The sequence below is a fragment of the Scophthalmus maximus genome, chromosome 2, assembly GCF_022379125.1.
Source record: "Scophthalmus maximus strain ysfricsl-2021 chromosome 2, ASM2237912v1, whole genome shotgun sequence".
Lineage (NCBI taxonomy): Eukaryota > Metazoa > Chordata > Actinopteri > Pleuronectiformes > Scophthalmidae > Scophthalmus > Scophthalmus maximus.
In genome coordinates this window covers 4,196,520-4,218,262 of record NC_061516.1, presented here as the reverse complement: position 1 = coordinate 4,218,262, position 21,743 = coordinate 4,196,520, and the positions used below count along the sequence as shown (strand labels likewise).

Sequence of the window (21,743 nt, the reverse complement as noted above, 5' to 3'; positions counted from 1 at the left end):
ATTCCCCTATTTTTTTTCCACAGTCCCAGAGTGATCTCCTGACTATAAAGACTGCAGCAGTATCATTTCTCACTTTCAAAATAAACACAATTTGACACTTTCAGTTTGAATCCTTTTCAAAAATCAAGCATTTTTCACACTTAGAGGTTCAAATGTTGACCCGTAAACCATTTACAGTCATTCGTGGAATTAGAAAAAGTCAATTACCATTCTAACATTTTAAGACACTATGGTGCAACTACATCAGGCAACAGTTGTTATGTCTGAGCAACACACTGTAAGGTTTGGGACTAAGCATTCTCACATGCTGAGTCTATTTAAGACCGCAACAGGGAAGAGGAAGTAGTCAACTATGTGACTGTGACTCTTACAGTCTCCTGAAGTGAACCACAGAGAAAAAAAAAAACACCTCAGTACATGGACTGCACACGATTCCTTTCCACAACAGCTTCAGCCTTAGATTAGTGAGATTGTTCTTCATTAGCCGGTGACAAACTGACAAACGAGGACAGTCCCCTGCTCATGCTTTGCTCTTTGCTTTCTTCTGCAGCCGAGTCCGTGTGGGCTCGGTGAGGACCAAGGGCTCCTGGACGACCATGGCGGGGTATTTCCTCCCCAGCAGTTCCACCTCCACTTTCTGGCCCACGGAGCACAGCTCCGGAGGCAGGTAGGCGAACGCCAGGCTCTGCTGGATGCTGTAGCTGTAGGCTCCGGACGTCGTGTTGCCGACCACCTGATGAGAAACAAGGGGGACCCCGACTGAGCGACAGCAACCTCAAAATGATCAAATACAACAGGACGTGCTCGGCGGAAGACTTAAGCGAGGCTCGTCGCTGGTGCTAACCTTGCCATTGTGCCAGATGGTCTCGTTGCCCTCTGGGTCGATATTATCCGTATCCAGTGTGATGTAGGACAACTTCCTCTTCAGGCCTTTGGCCTTGATCTCCTGAAGGGCTGCTTTGCCAATGAAGTCAGCAGGCTGAACGCACAGACAGTGCACAGTCAGGTTATTAGTGGTCAGACATGCATAGTGGAAACTTGGATGCTGACAGTAATCAAATGTTTCAACAAGACTAAGAGTCTATAAATACATTTCTGATGCTACAGTGACTAAATAAAATGTATACATACAGTATAGACAAATTAAAATCGACATACATCCGTAGTTTTAGAGGAGACATATTGCGCTTTTTCAGTTTTTCCCTTTCCTCTACTGTGTTATATTGTTTTTTTGTGTATGTAAAAGGTCAGAAACTGACAACTTCTCCTGGAGCTCCTGAAACGCCTCGTCAGTAGTTTAGCCAATACTTCCGCTGCATCGATTCGTGATGTCACAATAAATTTGCATATGGCACGCCAAGCGGCTAGTCTGGCACGCCCCTTAATAAAGCCAGATAAAACGAGAGTGAAGGCCACCTCACTCGCATCAGGATTTCCGTGGTGCATCGAAAGCTGTTTAAATCTGTCAATCAGTCTTTCAGTCAGCATGTGGTAAAGACTTTACTGCTAGTCAATGGTCGAAAACCTGTGTAAAGCAGGTTTCTCCTCCCTGTCAGCCACAGAAAAAAAAAGATTTTGGAAGAGAATAAATGCAGGAGAACACCCTCCCATTGTGTTTTTTCCACTCTGTGACAATATGAAGCAAATCAGACAAGAAAAAAGCCTGAATGTATCAATATGTAGTGAGCCTTTCATTTTTCCCTGTAATATTTAGTATCAGAGGCATGCTTGAGGAAGTCTCACACTTTCTCCCTTCCTGACAAGGTTTATCATTATGACAGATTGACAATTGTGTAATCTGCATAATCCAAATCCAAATTGTTGATATACAGTATTGCAGTCTGGACCAACGTGGTGGGAGGACAAACCAACCAACCTCTGTCCCTTTCGCCACACGCAAGTAAAAACACGAGATGGTTACCTTGTTCAGTTTGATGAAATAATCCAACCCAGCTTCCAGAGGATTGGTGTCACAGTTCATCTGTAAAGATCGACAAGTTAGCTGTGACTAGTGTGTCGAGTGTGTGTGTGTGTGTGTGTGTGTGGGCATGTGTGTACCTCAGCCCCCCAGCCTCTGAAGCCCTTCTCCAGTCTGAGGGAGGACATGGCGTAGGTGCCGAAGTTGTCGATGCCTTCCTCTTTTCCCGCCTCCATCATGGCCTGGTACACAGCTGCCATGCTCTTCTGGTCAATGTACAGCTCCCAGCCGAGCTCACCTAAACACAGCATCACCGTATGGTATGTTAGACGGTCTCTTTGTCTGGCGTAGAATTATACAGGCCGATGGTCAAAATATTACCTGACTATACCTGGAGCTGATTTTGTAGCCATTACAACTCTTGCTGACCAAGGTGTCTATTATGTATTATTCTGAACTTTAAATTTGATTGTTGCTGATGATGTCATGAATATGAAATGCTTTCAAAAAAATACATTGGGTCTGAAACCAAGATTTACGCGCCCTTAAGAGCAAATTATACTTTTCGGACATAAATAAATCTGCCTAAAGTTATGGCAGTGGGAATACATCCATGTAAGCAAACACATAAAGGGGTAAGTGTTCTGGATGAGTGGATTACGAGGTGACCGCTCCTATCCAGATCAGGAGGAAAAGCTCTGTCCTATCCTATGTAAATGTTTAGTAGAGACAGTAAACAGTTTGCAATACAGGACCTGACACATTTATCTATCAAATACTAATAATGTATCTAATAATAATATATCCACTGCCACCAAAACCGTGTTATACTGCAATACATGAGCCCACTCATGTTGCAACATCTTTTAATTTCATCATATGCTACCGTTGTATTTCTCATTTTGCTTATTTTACTGACTTGGCTTATCAGGCCCGTAGAGCTAATTAGTTGGGAGAAAGTTCTCTTTTTTTCCTTTTTCTTCAACAAGACAACATGGAGCAACTCTGCAAAGCACTCGGTACCTGTGTAGGAGATCCTGATGGCCCTGACAGGTGTGCCCGCCAGCTTGATGGTCTTGCATTGGAGGAATTTGAATCCGGCGTCACTCATATCCTCATCCGTCAGCTTCTGAAGCACTTTGCGCGAGTTTGGTCCCGCAATGCCCAGCACGCCAATATCCTCTGTTACGTTGCTGATGTCGACGTCGTATCCGCCATCTGCAGCTTCCGTCTCCATCCACCTGAGGCAAGTTCAAAACCCACAGAGCAAAGAGATTTTAATATTTCATCATCGTAGCATCCCTGTGTACTTCGCTTCTTGTGTGTTTCAGTGCACATGCATGACAATCAAATACATAAAATGTTCTTCTATAACTGCAGCCATCTGTTCATTTCTTTATCATAATAAATCTATTTTCAAAATATAATTCAGTTTCATTTTTTAAATTGAACTGTAAGAGTAACTGTAGTATTGTATTTTCCCCCACTAGGGGTCAGTACATGGCGTGAGATTGGGTTTTACGTTTCTGAGGCATAACACTGCACAGCTTGAGGCACAACTGTGTCCTGGGTGTGTGAGACCCGAAGAAGTGAGGGGCATCACGTTCTCTGCTCTTTGTGCAGGGAAACTGAACATTGTAATGTTGCGTTAACTGTTATGTGAGGTTTTGCTAAGATGTATCATGGGAAGAGTGGGTTCCTGCAGTTGCTGTCATTGTCTGTCATTTTTTTTTATAGCAGTCTATTGTGTGTGTGTTTTTGTTTTTCATTTTCAAATGAATTTACTGCGTCAGAATTGCACTATCTTCATTTTTGTAAATTTTCTTTTCGATAAGAATTGAAATGAAAGACATAACCATCCAAAAATAAACTTAAATAGTTGCAAAATGAAAGGAATCTTTTTAATTACTGTCTTCAGGTCTCTTAACTACTGACAACAGTGGTCACGTGTTTATTCTTTATGCTGTATGTAACTGTACACATGTAGGACTGTGTGTAACACTGTTTTGATGACACGACTGTACACTGTGTACTTGTGCACTGCAGAGCAGTAAGGTTTTCATGGTACAAAAGAAAATCAACTTGTGGTATTTTAATACATATGGCAATGAATCAGGGGGGGGGGAACATCCGGCGCCCGGGCTGTGCACTGCACACGATACAATATGATCCAGCCCACAAGCCAATCCATAAGCACAAAAAATGCAACTCAGACGGCCAAAGAAATCTCATGAGTCCTTCAGAGAGGTCCCTTTCTGGCTGTATGCTTATCAGCTCACAGTCAGACTTAACATGCACATTGCTCAAGAAAAGCAGATGTGGCACAGTGGAAGGCCACACTCTCCAAGAGAAATGGACAAACACATTTTTTTGGGGGGATGAAATAAGACGAGCCAGTGTGTGTAGTTCGTGGAGATGTGATGGAAGGGTTAATCTTGAGACTCATTACCGCTGGAAAACACGCAGCTTAACTGGATGATTTGCCCAGCAGAACTGCCGCAGAGTGGATATGGCACGAGATATTGAAAAAACACTTCATGGACAATAAAATACATTTCCAGTTTTTCTCTCTGTCCCCACAGACATAACAATTACAGACCAAATAGCCGCTGCCGAGTGTGGGATTACCACTGAGAGGTGGAAGGAATTACTGTCTTTGTCAGCCACGTGTCGCTCTACCAAAGGTGAGTTGAACTTGTTCCAGCAGGTTGTCGCAAGTCCTCACTCCCACCGGACATCAGTTGCCTCGCTAAAGAGAAGCAGCTCTAGCTCCAGAGTGGTTCAGCCACAACGTTGAAACCACCTGACCTAAACCGCGTAGGTCTCCCTCGTGCCACCAGAACAGCTCTGACCCTGTCCGGCAATGGACAAAATGCCCTCGGAAAAAGGTTCCCCCGCCCCCCTGCAATGAATTCATCCCATTGAAAGGTTCCCCTGTTACGGGAAGTTACGAGTTTCACTCAATTTCTCCAATTTCTTCTTGGACTGGCATGGAACTCTCGAAAGATAATCAAACTGTATTAGCGCGTAGCTCGTCCCTTCATTTGAAGTCAAGCGTATGTGTACAAGAAAATAAAATAAAATTTTAAATTTTGGAGTTTACTCTCTTTGTTAAATAACACACCATCTAACTGTCGCTAATTTTCACATCCAGCCGTTACAGTTACTATATCAGTCATTCTGGTCCCTACCTACTGCTGAGGGAAATATCTGTCTCTCAATGGCTGCTAATTGCTCCACTACGACGTTACCCGCTGGTCACTAATGCCTCGGGCACATCCCCGATTTTTCGGAGTCGTAAGATCGCTGTACCGTTCATACTACACGCGACGTGCTGTCTTATATTGGCAGCCTTTCAGTTCGTCGTGCTGTTCACACTTGTCGACTCATTGGAGACGGGGGGAATCACACACTACACGATCCTTCACCAGGACCAAATGTCCCCAAAGTAGGTTTTGTCCGTAAAACACGCGAGAGAATTTTGAAAATATGCGATATACGTGCAAAACAGGAACTGTCTGTCACTTTCACGATAGACGTCATAAAATAAACTGTGTTCGATATATTGCAGAACACTCATGTGTCGAAAGGGTCTGAAATATGTGGTTCCGCAATAAAGCAGCTCGAGGTTACATTCATCGTGGGTCGCAGTGAAAACGCCCGCCCCGCATATAGCCTGCGTGACGATTTGATCAGAAAAAACGGAAAAGGCAGAGAATATGCGTGAAGTGTGTCGTTGTGTATGTAAAGTGTAAAGTTTGGCGCTGTACAAATAAAATTGAATTGAATCGAATTTAATTGAATTGTGTTGTTGTGCTACAGTTCCTCCCCAGGGTTGCCAGGTCGACGAACTCACTGCCTGTCACACCACAACTCACGATGCAGGAGGTGGGTTCCCGGACCTGTCCAGATATTTAGCCTGCTAGATATCTGGCAGACGTCGGCGAGGCCTCTGCGAGTCACATGCGTCGTTGCTAGTTCACACATAGCGACCAAGTGCTGATTTGCAAGCCCCTGTTTTTACGCTGATTGTCCTCCGATTTGCTGCAGCTCCGGGATTTTGGGAAAATTGGGAATAAAATTGTGTAGCCACTTCAACTCGAGCATGATTGTGCCCGTGCGGGAAAGGCTCAATGCATTTCACCTGAGGTCGTGTAGCTCCGACCCCGAGCCAGTGATGAGCAAAAACTCTCCCGGTGCCAGCTGGGTGACGGTGACCTCAGCAAAGACCCTCCCAGTGGGCGTCAACATGTGGCTGATGTTAGTGTGGCCCACCTGAAAACAAACAGGTCAAAGGACATGCAGTCAGAGAGGAGCAAGAAGATGAATTGTTTGAATCTGTGGCGAGTAGGGGACCATTTGTGCAAACTGGATTTTCAGTGGTGGCTGTGTAACCATCAGAATCAGGTGGATAGCTTTGTCATCACTCACTGCCAACCTTCTATTCAACTTTCAGAACAACAGCGACTTAACGAACCCCCACGTAAGTATACACATGCTCTACCTTGGGCATGGTGTTAGCAAAGAGGCGGTCCAGCAGCTTCTGGGAGTCCTTCCCCTTCACGATGAACTTTCCAAAAGGAGTCAGGTCGATCACTCCCACCTTCTCCATCACCAGCTTGCACTCTCTGCCAACTGGTCCGAACCAGTTGGTGCGACAGAAACTGGGCCTGGGTACAAGGACAATGTGAATGTTATATCTGATATCCATTGCCTAAATGAGTAGCAACTTTTTTCATTAGATTCAGTGTAATGAATGAACATTGTTCTGATAGAAGGACAGATTTATGAAAGTAGTGCTTGAACTCAAAAGACTAGAGTACAAGGGAGCCAGGTCATCGTGGTAGGCAATTCATGAAGTTTGTGAGAACTGTTCACCTTCTCTCTCTATTTGCACCCCACCCCCCTCCCTTTCTCTCTCTCTCGTCCTGACATTTGCAGATCATCAAAGTTGTTGGGGACCAACGGACGCAGGCCAAAATGCGACCGGACGCAATCGGATAGACATACAACCGGTGAGAGCGACGAATCATGTGACGCCTGATGAGTGTGCAATGAGGAGATGCCTGTGATGAGGATTCCACAATGTCTGTGGGAGAAATTTGAAAAGATCGGGTACTTTAAGTCCTGTTCGTTGTTGTGAAGTTTTCTGCCGGAGGAAATCCCTTCCCAACTCAGCGGATCCAGACTGGATCTGGCAGAGCGAATGAAATTCGCTCCCAGAATTTTTTCTGGGTCCCAGGCTGGGATATTTCACTAAAAGCCCAAATTGTCAGCCTGCTGGTTGTTTAAAGCCAGGGCATCGCCAAAGTCATAGGGATTCACCCTCTGTGGAGCCCGAATCTGGGAACACTATTTTCATGAATATTTTGCAATTTATTTCTTACAATTTTGTGGACCAACCAAAATTGACGTCCCCGGCACGCCACGTGCCTAAAAATACAATAGAGTGAAAACTGGGGAAAGAGTATTGCATAGCAAGATAATGACAGCTGCATATATATCGGAAAAATGGATCATCTCTCTGTCACAGATATGAGCCAAGTATGCAGCTACCGAGAGGGCCATCTGGATTCTCCATCCGGGCTTTGGTACGAGTCCAAACACTCGCCAGATCGTCTCAAGCTGTCTTTGACCATGTGTTGTTGTTGTTGTTGTTGTTTCGTCAGATTTGCTGAAGCTGTGTCCTTACTGACGGCTATATGTTGAACGCGATCAGCTGCCCTGTCTCTTTCAGGGTGGCATTTACTTTACTTATCGAAATGCTTCTCTTGTCCTGCAGGAGTTAGAGGAGACGGTTAGATGATGTGCCGAAAGGGCTGGAAGGGAGCTCTGTGCGAGAGCATGTTCTTTTGCTCTTCTTCATGGCTCCTTTCTACACAGAGAACACTGTGTCCTAGAACATTTGCTCTGGCGTGCCTTTCTGCACACCACCTTCATTTGAACAGAATATACATGTATGCGGAGTCTTACTGTTGATCTCCGACACAGGCCATTGTTGCTTCTTGGTATGCAAGAGCCATCACTTTATCATCCTCCTTTCACAACAGTTAAGATAGTGTTTTTTTTAAAATAGGGAAGCGGATGTGGTGTGGATCCAAAGCAGGAATGCGCAATCTGGCTAGAGGACAGCAACAACAGTCAGCAATTAAATTAAAATCAGTTCCATAACAAAAGCCAAAACATCCTGTTCAAATGTTTACCTGCTGTTTTTCGTTTGCTACTGTTCAGGGTGGAAAAAATTTAGATAGAGCTTGTCAATCAAACACAGATGTACAAAGAAGCATTACTTGTATCCAGTGTCGTCTCCAGGTTTGTAGAACCAGTGAGGTTGTTCCCAGCCAGCGTGAAAGCCCATGGATCCTTGGTCCTTCAGCAGGTCGTAAACACCACTAGTTCGGCTGGTTGGCCGGCCAGCAAAACGCTCCTCCTTGGGGTAACCAACTGGAGGCACCGACAGAGTGAGGAAGATACAGCAGAGGGTTCGTCGGCAGTAAAAAAGAAACGTGTTTGCCCAATGAACGTGCGATTGTCTTATATTCACCTTACCCACATTGTTGAAGCCATAGGATTCGCGAGCTTTGGCACACATGAATGGTACATCTGCCCATTTGCCGTAGCGGTTAGGGTCGCATTCAATCAGGTCATAGGGAGGCTCTCCGTTCCTAATCCAGTCACTCAGGAACTTACCGATACCGCCAGCATGGATGACTCCATAACTGAACACATACAAATTGGCCGTTATCTTTAGTTGAATGTCGAAACAATTGTTTGTTGTTGATGCCATCAAGGAAAACTATGATACATTTTTTCACCATCCAGTTTTCACTACAACTAAATATAAAGTGACATTTCATTTACAGTTGAATAAGAATCAGACAAGCGACAAGAAAAACGGTTTGGGACAAACTACAAAAACATCTAGGCATTTATAAAAGGCTGAGCTAATTTAACACTGATGTAACATTAATATCACTTTCAGTCTGGTATCTGTCAGAAAGTACAGGGTTGACGTAGACAGTCTACCATCCAATTCTTGCTCTTGATGAATCGCTACAGAAATATCACTACATTTTATTGAACTACAAAAGACTACATTAAATCCACATGAACACTGGTGTTCACCAACTGCTATCCTGCTGCACGTACCCAAAACCAATGGCAGTCCAGTAGTTGCGAACTCCCTGGTGTGGTCCCACCATGGGCAGCAGGTCGGGGGTGTATGTGATTGGTCCAGACACGATGTTGATAATGTCCGCTTTCTTCAGCACAGGGACCATCTCCATGGCCATCTCGACATGCTCCATTATCCTGTCAAGGTCAGACTCAAATAGCTCCTTACCGAAACCTGCGGCAGCCAGACAGGACGCAGGGTGGACAGAAACACTACATTACCTTCAAAAGATGTACAACTATTCCAAAATTAACAACAGAAGAGTTCTTAGATGTACTGAACAAGTTTAAGCTATGGAAGACAGACCTGGAGGTACACCGTCTCTGACCCAGGAGTCCTGCAGCACCATCTTCTCCATCTTTTCATACGGGCCAAACAGCAGGCCATCTCGTTCCTGACGCAGGTAGTAAGAGCCCTCCAGGTCTCTGATGACAGCCAGCTCCTTCTCCAGAGCCTTCACCTCTGGTACCGTTGCCGTCACCACGTACTGGTGATGCACTGGGATAGTTGGGTGTTCGAACCCAATCATCTGTCCCACTTCCCTCGCCCAGAAACCTGGAAACCAACAGAGAAGGGATTAAAACTGACACAATATTCTCTGTGAGATGCATTTTTAACTGAATGCGTTTATCAAAATTGACCAAATGGCCAAAGTGGTTCATCTTGGGTGATGCTCATATGTTCATGAGTGCGCACGAGTTGCTCACATTTAAGCCTTTTCAGTTGACGGTTGCATCAACACATGGCTAATCGACAGCTTCATACATTCATGAGCACACTTTTCAATCTGTAGCAATTAAAGTCCAACATTTGGGGAAATAGACTTATTCACCATTTTGGTGGAAGCTTGATGAAAAGATCAATACCACTCTCATATCTGGCGGTTCAATTTGAAGCTGGAGCCAGGAAACAGTTAGCTCAGCGGCTTAGCATAGCAAAAAGACTGGAAACGCAACGAAAATCTGCCTACAACAACTCGAAAAAGCTCAGGTTCGTACATGAAAACAAATCAAGTGTAATATTAAGAAAATGTTTTTAGCTGCAGACTGAGCCAGGCTAGCTGTGCCCCCTTGTTTCATTAGATTACATTACATTCATTTAGCAGACGCTTTTGTCCAAAGCGACTTCCAATAAGTGCATTCAACCATGAAGATATGGCCCAAAAGGGCAAGAATCAATAGAGTAAATTTATCAAATATGTTTATTAAAAATAATTTCAGTCTTTATACTAGGCTAAGATAACTCCCCCCTAGCTGTAGCTATACATTTGACAAACAGACGGTGGTATTGTATCTCTGAAAGCATAAAAGTAAGTTTCCCATAATGTCAACCTATTCCTTTACAGCCGCCCTGCTCCATGGACATAAATATTTCGAGAAAAAAAACTGCAGGAACAGTATGTTCTCCACCGCCTCTGTGTTTTATTGGGTTGATGTGGGAAAAACAAAGTTCGATGAATGAATGCGTTTGCAAGTGAGGAGTCCCACCTCCTGCGACACCCATTTGGTATCAAGGTGAATGCAGGCACTGTTCCTTGTAAACAGAACGCACTTAGGAAAGCATTTCTTTTTTCCCACCCTGACGACAACAAAATGCTACACAGAGTCTCATTTCGCGCACGCACACGCACGCGCACACTTTCAGTGTCTTCATCACCGAGACTTGTGAGACGTGTGGATGATTAATGGACAACCGGCTGTACTGCTTGATCCACACCTGCTCCCTAACAGTCATGATCAAACCTTCCACCCAAAACGCATATGCAGTCAACGGTTTGCATTGGGATTATTTCTTCTGCAGAGTGAAAGTTAACAGTGAAAGTTGTCCACGGTGCGCAATAGGAACAATTGGGTTAAATCAGAAAATCTCAGAGGCTGCCAACTAACAACCTGACAAATTAAACCAAAAACTGTCAGCATGGCTTCAGGGGCAAGGGTGCAGGTTTTTAATCAGCAGATCAAAAGTACAGGTACAGGACACAGGGCAGGTCATCAGGACAGGCGGCCGTGTGCTCAGTAGGTAGATCGGGTCGTCCACTATTTGGAGGGCCGGTGGTTTGATTACCAGCTCGTCCCCGCCACATGCCGAACACCACATGCTGAATCTCTGGAGCCCCCTCAATCCCTGGCGGCTGTGTCAGCAGCATGAGAATGATATGCATGTCAGAGCGCTTAATATAGAATTGTTGTGTGAATGGGTGAATGCCGACTGTGCTGTAAAGCGCTGTGAGTGTTGAGCGGAAAAGCGCCATATAAATGCAGTCCATTTATCATTTACATGAGTTATAGGGACAAACTAAAATATGTGTCATCCACTGAAGACGCAAACATATTTTATGGGACGTACATTTTTGTAATCACCACTTCTCCCGTGTTAAAGGGGCAGTAAGCGATTTTGGGAAAAGATTGTTTGTTGTCGATTTTTTGACTGCACTGGTCAGGGATCGAACCCGCAGCTACGGGTATGGGAGACGGACGCGCTGACCACGAAGCCGAAACCCCTAAGTCGTGGCGCCTGTTGCTAAACTGTGTTGTGTGGTGCGGTCCGCACCATTTTGTTCACTTTTCAATTTACAGAGCCAGGGCTCTCAGCGCACACAGTACCGACAGCGAGCCGTAAGGAACTATATGCTGAATTTTACAAAAGGTGTATTGGATTAAGATCGCTTACTGCCCCCTTTAACATGCTTGTACTTACAAGATGGGACAAACGACGGCAAACTGAGGTACACATGAGCTGAAAAAGTGCAGAGAGATTGCAACCAAATGTCCAGGTTAGTCACGGGAGCTCAAGCTGTTCTGCTTAGTCGCCCAAAGCCACAGCATCAAGGCAAACTGCCAATATTTTATCCATTTCCAAAGGGCTGTTTTGTAAGTAAGCAGGATATTATTTAGTTGCACAGCATGAATAAGCATTTACCCTCAGGGTTTGACATTACTTGCAGTCTCAATATCAGGTTGAAATGAAAGTCAGCTGACTGAAAAATGGAAAGGAAAATAAGAACTTGTTTGATTTACTATTGTTTCATCATCTACTTTAAATTTTTTTTTAATTTATTGTCAAAGAAAACACGTGGGCTACATTATTAACTCCGCTTTTAGCTCTATTTCAATGCAATTTGTCTCAGGGTTCAGTGTAATTTAGATTTAGGTTAGTTTATTTCGGACTCTAATGTATCTTTACCATTAATGGGGGGGGAAAACATGTGCAAACCCTGCATGTCAGATACAGCATAACGTGGTTTATACACTAACAGCATCAAAACAAATATGCTGTGTTTGTGTTTGAGTCTGTGAGTGGGAGACCTTAAACAAAAAATCAATGTGGACCCTGTGCCAACTCAGCCTCTGTGACCAGAGTCAGCTGGAACGCAAAGACCTGTCAATCTCCGCTGCTATCTTCAGCGACGTGTCGCAAGAGCGATACTCATTAACAGTGCTCCACAAATTCCACTTCATTTTAAAGTTGAGACACGCTGCAAATTATCTTTAGTCGACGTTACCGAATGCAAATCTGCAACCAATTAAATTCAATGTCTATTTATGTTCAGCATGTGCTACACGTGTGAACGTTATCTCACGGTGGAGGACGGGGTTGGGGTGCATAAACACAACATGTTGATAAAGGAAGGCAGTTTAGGCAAGAGCTGGGCCACAGAGGGGCGTGTTTACCAGGAGACCTGCATACTGGGCCAATTCACCGCTGTTACTCAGGAATTGGGAGTCAACAAGCTTTCAAGTCCTGGTATGGCCACATGAGTCGTCCATGCTGTTTAACTATATTTATGAATCTAAATTTACAATAATCAATAATCCCTGAACATTTGTTCAAAGGCTGAAAGCAGCAATTCCCACCATTTATTACCCAGGGGGTAATTCATATACGAATATACAGCTCGCGTTTGCAGTAACTCCTGAGTTTGCGAAAAACAATGGTGAAAACTAATAAGAAGGCAAGCAGAGCGGATGAAATATTTAAACGTAATGCATATATGATCCAGATTAAAAGTGATGATTACACAAGTTCAAAGAGTTCAAAAGTAATGGTAATGTTTACTAGTTATGGATAAACGGATCAAATAGTTAACTGAGCGTAATGGATAAACGATTGACATGGCCTAAAGAAAAAAGAAGATAAAAGAAATTGATGAATGGTTGAAACAATCGATTCCAAGTGGTAGCACTAATGCAAACGTAAGCATGAAAAAAAATACTAGAACACTATGTACGTTTGCTTTTACATAGTTAACAGTGTTAAATGATCTAGTGGGGTCGTTGTATATGAAATGGAAGCAGCTGGGAACCATTAGGCAGAAGGATATTCTATATATAATGTATAGATTAGCAGGTAAATAAATATGAAAAAGTGCAGACTACTGTTCACACAATGCTCAAAGCACTGCTTTCCTCCTTTGGGTCACAAAACTGATCAGTTGAAACTGATCTTATGGGGTCACATTACAAGGAACGTGACCTTTGACTTTTATTTAGGCTCTCTGGTCAGGGGAGGAAACTTCATTGGGGGGGGGGGGGAGGGGGGGCAGCCTGCGTTTCAGATGACCCCCATAGTTTGAGGTTGTAGAAATAATATATTTGGGAGAGAGTTTCAATGACTGGAAAAACAGGAGTGGATCTGGATGAGACTCTGTGGAGGACGTAGCAGAGAAGGAGAGAGCTATGAAACAATAAAAATAAGGCCCAACATAGGAGGAGAAAAAGTCTAAACTAAAGATGGTTGGTGTTATGCAAGATCAGCGACAAAGCTGCTTGTGGGTTATGGGTTTTCAACAATACGTGGGCACAATGAAGACCGAGGTCGCTGTTGTTGCTTGGGAACGGTCTGCTTTGCTTTTTTGAGATATTAAAGGGTGACATTTTTTTAATAGCTGCTTCACCACTGCAGGCCACACTGCATCGGTTGTTCATTGGAATTTTTTTAAACCACGGACACAAACTCATCATAGAAAGGGAAGAAACACAGTGACCTGGAGTTTTGCACAAGTTTGGGGGCGCAGCTTGCGAGAGTCACCACAAATGACACGTCTGATCAATAAACTCTCAACTTTGCTCGCGGTAAGGCAGCGGTGCATGCAACCAAACGCACAGTAGAGGCATCTGTATTAAAAATTGCAAATCAACACACTCAACTGCAAACTCGTGGCCTTCCGTGTGACGTTTGAGTCCCTGCATATTAAAAAGGGAGCCACAGCACAGTGGCAAAAAGCGGAAAAAACGGCCGTCAGGAGGAGTGTATGTGCCGCTGCCTCCAGATTGGATGAAATCTGAACTGCTGGCCTATTTGCATTGGCTGTCGGTCACAGTGAAGGCAAAGGGGCAGCAGTGGCCCATTACACACACACTGGCTTCGACCAGAGAACGGAATGTGCAAATTCAGGGAGGAAAATACGGAGCAAGAAGACGTGAATGAGCTGTTGGTGTGAACCCTCTGCTTGATGCTATTTACGGTTTAACGCTTGTGAGAGTGACTGGACATTTCTGAGGGACAGCGGTTTTCGCACTGCAGCGACTGTCGATGCCCGATTTTTTAATTTGGCATCAGGGTTTTTTGCAGGGTCCACCCAAGGTCAACTGCAGACCATATAGAACGTAATCAAATGGTTCATGATATGAAATTGCATGCGTTTATCGGTATTTATCAGTATCAGCACTACTGCTACTTGTGCCACCACACCTCCCAACTGTAGATCCTAAAAATATCGTCAATGAATCATTAAACACAAGCTGGAACTGGACAAGCAGCAGAAAATGGATGGATTAACCAAAAAGACATTATCTACAGTATTTCATTCAGCTCCTGAGCTCGCGTGAACTTCACATAACACTGGACGGTCAGAGGACGACGGCACAGGAGATCTTCAGCTTACTTAAACTAAAACTCACCCACAGTAATACTTTATAACCAACACTGCTCACTTTTAGCCACTGTTGTTGTTATCTCTCATAATAATGTTACATCTCTTGGTCTTTCAAGATTCAAGATTTCTTTACTGTCACTGCACTGCTGCAGACAAAAACACAACGAAAATTGCGATTGCGATCCCTGAGATTTAGAAAAATGCCGCAAAAACATAAGAAAAAATAAATCAAGAAAGCACTGTACAAATATACAAATAGACAAATGTAAAAAATATTTACAGTAATATAAAGGGTGGAAAATGAAATATACACATATAAAACTAGGGTGCGATTTGTGGGGAAAAAAAGGGGGGGGGGGGGGGGGGTTCGAGCATGTGTAACCGGAGAGGCCAAGATGCACACACGCCATGGTGCATCTTGAGTATATTTACTTTATGAAATTGGCACTTGACGCTATTTTTGCCTATTGGAGTACTCTTGCACTTCTGGGTAATATCTTCACGGTTCAATGCACTTATTGTAAGTCGCTTTGGACAAAAAGCGTCAGCTAAATCAATAAAGGAAAAAGAAAGAAAGATGTCCCGACCTCCGGCATGGGAGGCGAACTAGATACCAAGGAGGCTAAAACCAGTGGGTTCTAGCAGCTGCCACTAGTACGTCTCTTGAGGTGTCGACGAGGGAGGTTTACACACACTGCTCAGCGAATCACTCGACTGGCCGACAACAGTTACAGACACCGCACGACAAAAACTGCGAGAATGAAATCCCCCGTCCGAATATTCGTGCTCGGTGACATTCGGAAAAAGCCGCGCATTGATTAACGTTGACTGATGGTACCAAGGTCATGAGGAAAATTAGCCGCATGTCATCTTTTGTCTCATGGACACGGGCGCTGTCAGTGGGTGGTCCATTTTCGGATTCTATCGTTCCATCGCACTACAGACTGTTCACGTAACAGCGCTTTACCCAGTAAAATTTCCATTTTATATGGTGAAGTGGCATTGATCACTTTGAGGGGGGATAAATTTGGTACAACAGGGGAAAAAAATCATTCAGCAGAGGTGGGGATATGTAGACCGGAAAGGGAAGAACCCCGGCATCCCCACCCCGGCAAATCGCACCCTGTATATAACAATACAACGCCATATGAATACTTTTATTTTGCACTTCCCTCAAGATAACATTTGTTGTATACATAGTGTGAATCACTCATATATCACACATTTGTTCAATATTGAGTCAATTCTGTAACCTTTCTTTAGCATTATCGATTTGCACTAATGTTCTTACTGTATTTTATACCTACACCTATATTTCATAACTATCTCTCTATCTATATTGTTTGCTGGTTCATTTGTAAGGATTCAGTACCAATAAAAGGTGACTGACAAAAAATGTGTACGACATATACTGCTACACGTTACACAATGTCCTCTACAGACATGGCAAAGAGACTCGAGCGAGATCCCGAACCTCGCCAGATAAACAAGCAGCGGCAGCAGGCATGAGGGGAGTTATTGCCCACGAAAACCCCCCGGAACTGGTCTGACCCAGTTCAGGCCGCAAGCAGGGGTCTGTGAGGGCAAAGGTCTCCTGCTGCAGTGTGTATAACAACAAGATAACTGGTTTTACAGAGCAGGGACTGCAGGATCAATGTGCATTGTGGCGTTTTGAAGACCAAATAATGTACAGCAGGTCGAGGTGTAACAATTCGTTGTGTTTTCATTTTTCATAATGTTCTCACTCTACTGACTTGAATGTGCGGGGGGGGGGGGGATCGTTTGTATCACAGTCTCTTTAGAATTTTTCCACAGATAAGTCCACCATCAAGCCCAGAATAAAAAGGACAGCAGGGTTTTTAGTTATGCAACACACTCCAGTTGGTTCATGAAATGAAAAACATACTAGAGTGAAAACAAACCCCAGCCGAATCTGCATCGGAGATGAAAGCATAAACATCGGCATCCCCCATGTTTCTGAAAAACGTGAAAAACCTTTCCCATTATCTCTGGTTTGAGAGTGGATGCACGCCGGGACGCCCCTCCCCAAACGCTGAACACGCGTTGTGCGTAGGGGGCCTCACATTATGTGAAAGTGCAGCGCAACTATGCGCGCCACAGTGCCACGGGCGCAAGCAGTTCGCAAGGCCCGCACGTGCCAGGTCAAGTGAGTTTGAGAGGACATTGCTGCAATGATTGACAACCAACAACCGGCCAAAAGACAACAAGAATCTGGCGCAAGCGGAAAGGAGGAAAACCCTAACAAAATTACGCGTAGCAATTACGGCAGCACTGGATGGGCGTATGGAAGAAGCGTTTTCAAACACAAACCTGAAGAATTGACAATGCGATTGGCGCGGATCGTTCCATGAGGAGTCTGGACGTCCCACTTGCCATCAGCGGTTGGGCTGAGGGCAGTGACCGGGGCTGGGTTGTAGATCTGGGCACCGTACATACGAGCCCCGGCAGCCAGAGCCATAGTCAGGGAGTATGGGTCAATGTGGCCGTCTCCCGGGGTGTAGAGACCTGCCAACACCTGAAAATATCCAGAAACCTTCATACAACATCCAATACAACACGTTCACTTCATTCAACTATGCAATGCTCATCTTCTGAATGTGCAAGCCAATGGTTTATGTGCAATCCTCTATATATTCTACATACGTTGTATATACAATTTACATTTTGATATCCCCTTGTGTTAATATTAAAATGTTTAATTCTTTATATTTTTTTTTTACTGTCGTTCCTTCTACTTTTAATATCTCCTTTGCTGCTGTAACATGGCAAATTTCCCCATTGTGGGATTTATACAGGATTATCTTATCTTAACTTATCTTCAACATCAATGAGAAGGTTTGAGTTTTTCTGAACTAGAATAAGTTAGCAATTCTTGAGCCACCCTGAATCTCTAACTGCTGAGTCTCTTTAGAGATAAGACCCTAGTAAGGGTAGTGTGTGAGTTCACACACAAACACAAACACACACCCACACACACACACACACAGGCACACAAGTTTAATTTGAACAGAGTCCCATACACACCTGCTCCTGCTGCCCCACTAAAGCACAAAAGATGTTACAAAAATGTCTTTCAGACACCGACCACAAGTTGTGATCTCAAAAACCTGACAGTCACTGCAGTGGATGATCCTTATTGACTGACTGATCAAGGACATTTCACTGCTCCTCTACTATTAATTTCATAGGGATGTGCTGGTGAAGTTGCTGTGCTCCATGCAGACCTTGTCAATGTTGAGCAAAGGGAAAAGTTCTTTGACTTTCTCCGGTCCGATGAAGTACTGCTGTGTCACATGCCAGTGCGTGCGGGTCATCTGGTATTTCATCTCATCCACCCGAGCCGCCGTAGAAGCAATGCGGACGCTGCCAGGCTGGTGAAAGCCCACCGCCTGCGGAGAGTGACAACGCGACAGACCAATCAACTCAAGCACACACCTCCAACACGTTAGAATTATGGAAGAGGAGGAAAGCACCTCACCTGTCCAGTTTCGGCCTCCAGGCTCTCGTACAATTTAATGCTGTCATAGTGAACTTTCTTGATATTGATGCCAGGATGGTAATATGTGGTCAAACCAGCCTGAAATACAAAACACAGAGTGCTTATTCACACATTAATGGCTCAGCTTCGGTCTCTACCAACCTCTGAAGGAAACTTTATGTGGCTCTGTAGCTGCTAAATGCTCCACAAGGTTCACCAGCTAGTCTTTAATGGTTTCTGTTGGGCTTTTTTAGTGCGGGACATTCAAATTATTCAAATCATTGCAACTTAAGACAGCAGCAAGAAAAACAACTTGAGAGTGGTAAGAGTGAACCAAAACAGGAGAGTTGTGGACCAAAAACCAAAACATTGGGCTAAATAAAAATAAAAATAAACTAAAATCATGTTGCATATAATGCTCATTTGATACATTGTTAATAAAATATTGATTACAGCAGCTTTAATTCCCTGTCCAAGCAACTCTAAACTGTTCACTGATGAAATGCTGTGCACCAAGCTGTGATAATAAATTACTGGTTAATAATTCTAACCTCTCTGTCTAACTATGACCAAGGATGACACATTAAGGGGTCATAAAATGCAAAGTAGCATTTCTAATCCTTTCATATCAAATTCATATCTTATATTATAAAGACCATGTTTGTGTAGGTTTCCTCCGGGCGTTTCCACTTTCTCCAACTTCCAGATAAATAAATAAATAAAATAAAACATGCATTTAAATTGTCCACTGGAATGAATATCAACCTGGCTAACCCAGCATCTCACCCAATGCATGCTGGGACAGATTTCCAAGATGAAGAGGGTAACCCAATAACAGTAAGTTCCCCCCCTCGGTCACATAACACCTGTTAATACTGTAGCATTGCAGTGAAGTGCATGTGAGTGAATGAGGCACAGTGTAGGGGGCTAAGTGGGTCAAGACCTCGGATGCCTTGAAAACCTATAACGTAACAGATGCAACTAGTGAATGACACTAACAGAAGTGGTTGTAAACACCTTCACTAAATGAGGCTGCTGAGGAAGAACCACTCTCTAATAATCTAGTTGCATTTAAAGTCTTGGCTGTCACTCCACATATTATTCATACTATTCACAGGTGAAAAAAAAGGTGAGTTGCAGGGGTTAGTTAATCTACCAATCAAGAGGAAATTATTTGGCAACTGTATTGACGAGACATTCTCTAGAGTGAAATCACATTTCAAAATGGGAAGTAGTGACAGACATTATTTATAATGTCTTTTGACATTTTATAGACAAAATAATGAACTATAATTGAAGGATTAATCTAAAATGACAATAACTGTCAGTTGAAGTCTCAGTCTTACAAGGATATATTTTGGATGGAATATATATATATATATATTTTCCCTTGGGACATAAACGAAATGCAGACTTTGGTAGACGTACAGCATGCCAGGTGGATCCCGCCGTCAGCTCAGACTTCTCCAGCAGCACCACGTCCTTCATGCCTGCTTTGGCCAGGTGATAGGCCAAGCTGACCCCGACACATCCACCACCGATGATGACAGTGTCGGCCGTGTCCTTCCACCGCTTCCCCAAAACCGAGGACACATTACTGAAGACAGCAAAGAAAGGAAGGAGGTGTGAGAGGCTGCAATTCAGGATCATTTACATTGATTATATGTTCAATGTGAGAAGAAAAAAAACTGTTAAAGAAACAAAAGTCCAAAACCCAAAGATACTCAGTTGACTGTCAAAGAAAAGCATGTAAATCTTCACACGTAAGAAGCGGGGAAACCAGCAAATATTTGACATGTGTGCACAAAAATAAAAGTTTATTTTACCAATAGATATGGCTGCCCGTTAATCTTCTGTCAACTGATGGTTGCACCTTTAATGGAGATACAGGTGACTCCAGGTGATGGATAATTACAGCTCCAGCATGCAAAAATGCACTTCAGTAGTCTGTTTACATTGTGCCAAAAATACATGTGCTGCCATACCTGGCAACCACAGACTGAGGCCATTACGCACACTGACCGTAATCCCATGCGTCAAACCTGTATGTCACACAGTAAAGACTCTTTACGCATGGAAGTACAGCCCTGGAGGGTCCGTGTGGCTACTTTGAACCCATAATTGTGATTAATAGTCCTCATTAAAACGCGTTAAATAAAAAGTCGAGCTGTCATGTGACTACCTCACCTCTCTTCAGCGTGTTTTCTCGCAGTGCAGAAGATGGTCCTCAGAGGAAGGAGAGCAGTCCCACGATACGCGGACAAATCTCTCCGCAGCTGGACTTTCACCGAGTTTAATATCCGTGACATAATTCAGAAATTGTGTTTTCAAAACTAAACTACATGTGCAGCTCAGTGTGCACACCACACTGCACTGTCCTGGGGAGATACGAATATCCCACTTTAGCCCCGACAGCCGTGTTGGCACGCCCACACGTCTACAACCAGTGTCAGGACCGAGACTTTACGCACAACGACCCTCAGCCAAATTAACACTTGGTGCGCCAGAGCCTTTAAATGTAGGTCACTCGGCTCCTGAATGGTCCCTAGATCTAACATGTGCGGCCCTGAACACAAGATTCACCTCAGACTGAGCCGATGGGACGTTTTTTTCTGATATTCATTAACGAGCTATAATATTGTTCGAATTGGAAAAATTCGACGGGATGACCGCACTTTGAACGTTACAAGATGAATTCATTAATTTCATCCTGAAGGGAACATGAATGTCTGCCCCAAATTTCATGGCCTCATGGTGGACCAGCATGAACAAATGGGATCCATCACCTGGGAGCCATGAATGTGAATTAAATGACAATCAATCAGGTATTTAATAAGACGTTTAACCTGGACATAGCATTGTTTAGAAATAAATAACAGATCAAAATGCATAGAAAATTACATGGCTCGCAGAACAGTTCTATTTTGACAATACTCTCCAGAGGGCGTAATACTTATTGGTGTCTGAATCATGTTAGTTGTGTGGTCAAGACGTTTGACCTGGATGTGTCTGTTGGATCCAGTCTGAACTATCCGTACAGAAACATGTATCTCTGACTGGTCCTTGAGCCTTCTATTGCAACACAGATTCTAACCAACCTGGAACAACTGGAACAGGTTTGAGCTGGACGCTCGTCCTGATAGCTGGTTGTAGTTGTACTTCATTTTGGAGTTCAGTTTTGGAGAGTTGGATTTAGTTTATTTTTTCCTTTCCAGACTGTAAGTCTGTGTTTTGTTACCTTAGTTATTAAATACTCCTCTTCCCCCTTACCTTCATT

General features: G+C 43.8%; 1 protein-coding gene across 1 annotated transcript; it reads right to left on the bottom strand.

Annotated features, from left to right (window-relative positions):
* Positions 1–98: 98 nt before the first annotated feature.
* On the bottom strand, positions 99–20,879 carry dmgdh (dimethylglycine dehydrogenase). Its single transcript, XM_035626106.2, has 16 exons — positions 20,654–20,879; positions 19,895–20,063; positions 18,467–18,565; positions 18,213–18,377; positions 17,299–17,503; positions 9,399–9,647; positions 9,068–9,266; positions 8,468–8,637; positions 8,209–8,362; positions 6,423–6,588; positions 6,063–6,193; positions 2,942–3,159; positions 2,059–2,216; positions 1,922–1,981; positions 845–979; positions 99–733 (listed from the first exon to the last, which is right to left on the bottom strand). The coding sequence occupies exons 1-16, from the start codon at positions 20,773–20,775 to the stop codon at positions 521–523; spliced, it is 2,613 nt and encodes an 870-aa protein (XP_035481999.1). The 5' UTR covers positions 20,776–20,879; the 3' UTR covers positions 99–520.
* Positions 20,880–21,743: the final 864 nt, after the last annotated feature.

Excerpts from the sequence above, each read along its gene's own strand:
- dmgdh (XM_035626106.2), bottom strand. The coding sequence starts at position 20,775 with ATGTCACGGATATTAAACTCGGTGAAAGTCCAGCTGCGGAGAGATTTG. Across the intron at positions 9,267-9,398 it reads CAGAGACGGTGTACCTCCAG|GTTTCGGTAAGGAGCTATTT; the intron begins GTCTGTCTTCCA and ends TGGCTGCCGCAG. Across the intron at positions 980-1,921 it reads ATTTCATCAAACTGAACAAG|CCTGCTGACTTCATTGGCAA; the intron begins GTAACCATCTCG and ends CTGTGCGTTCAG.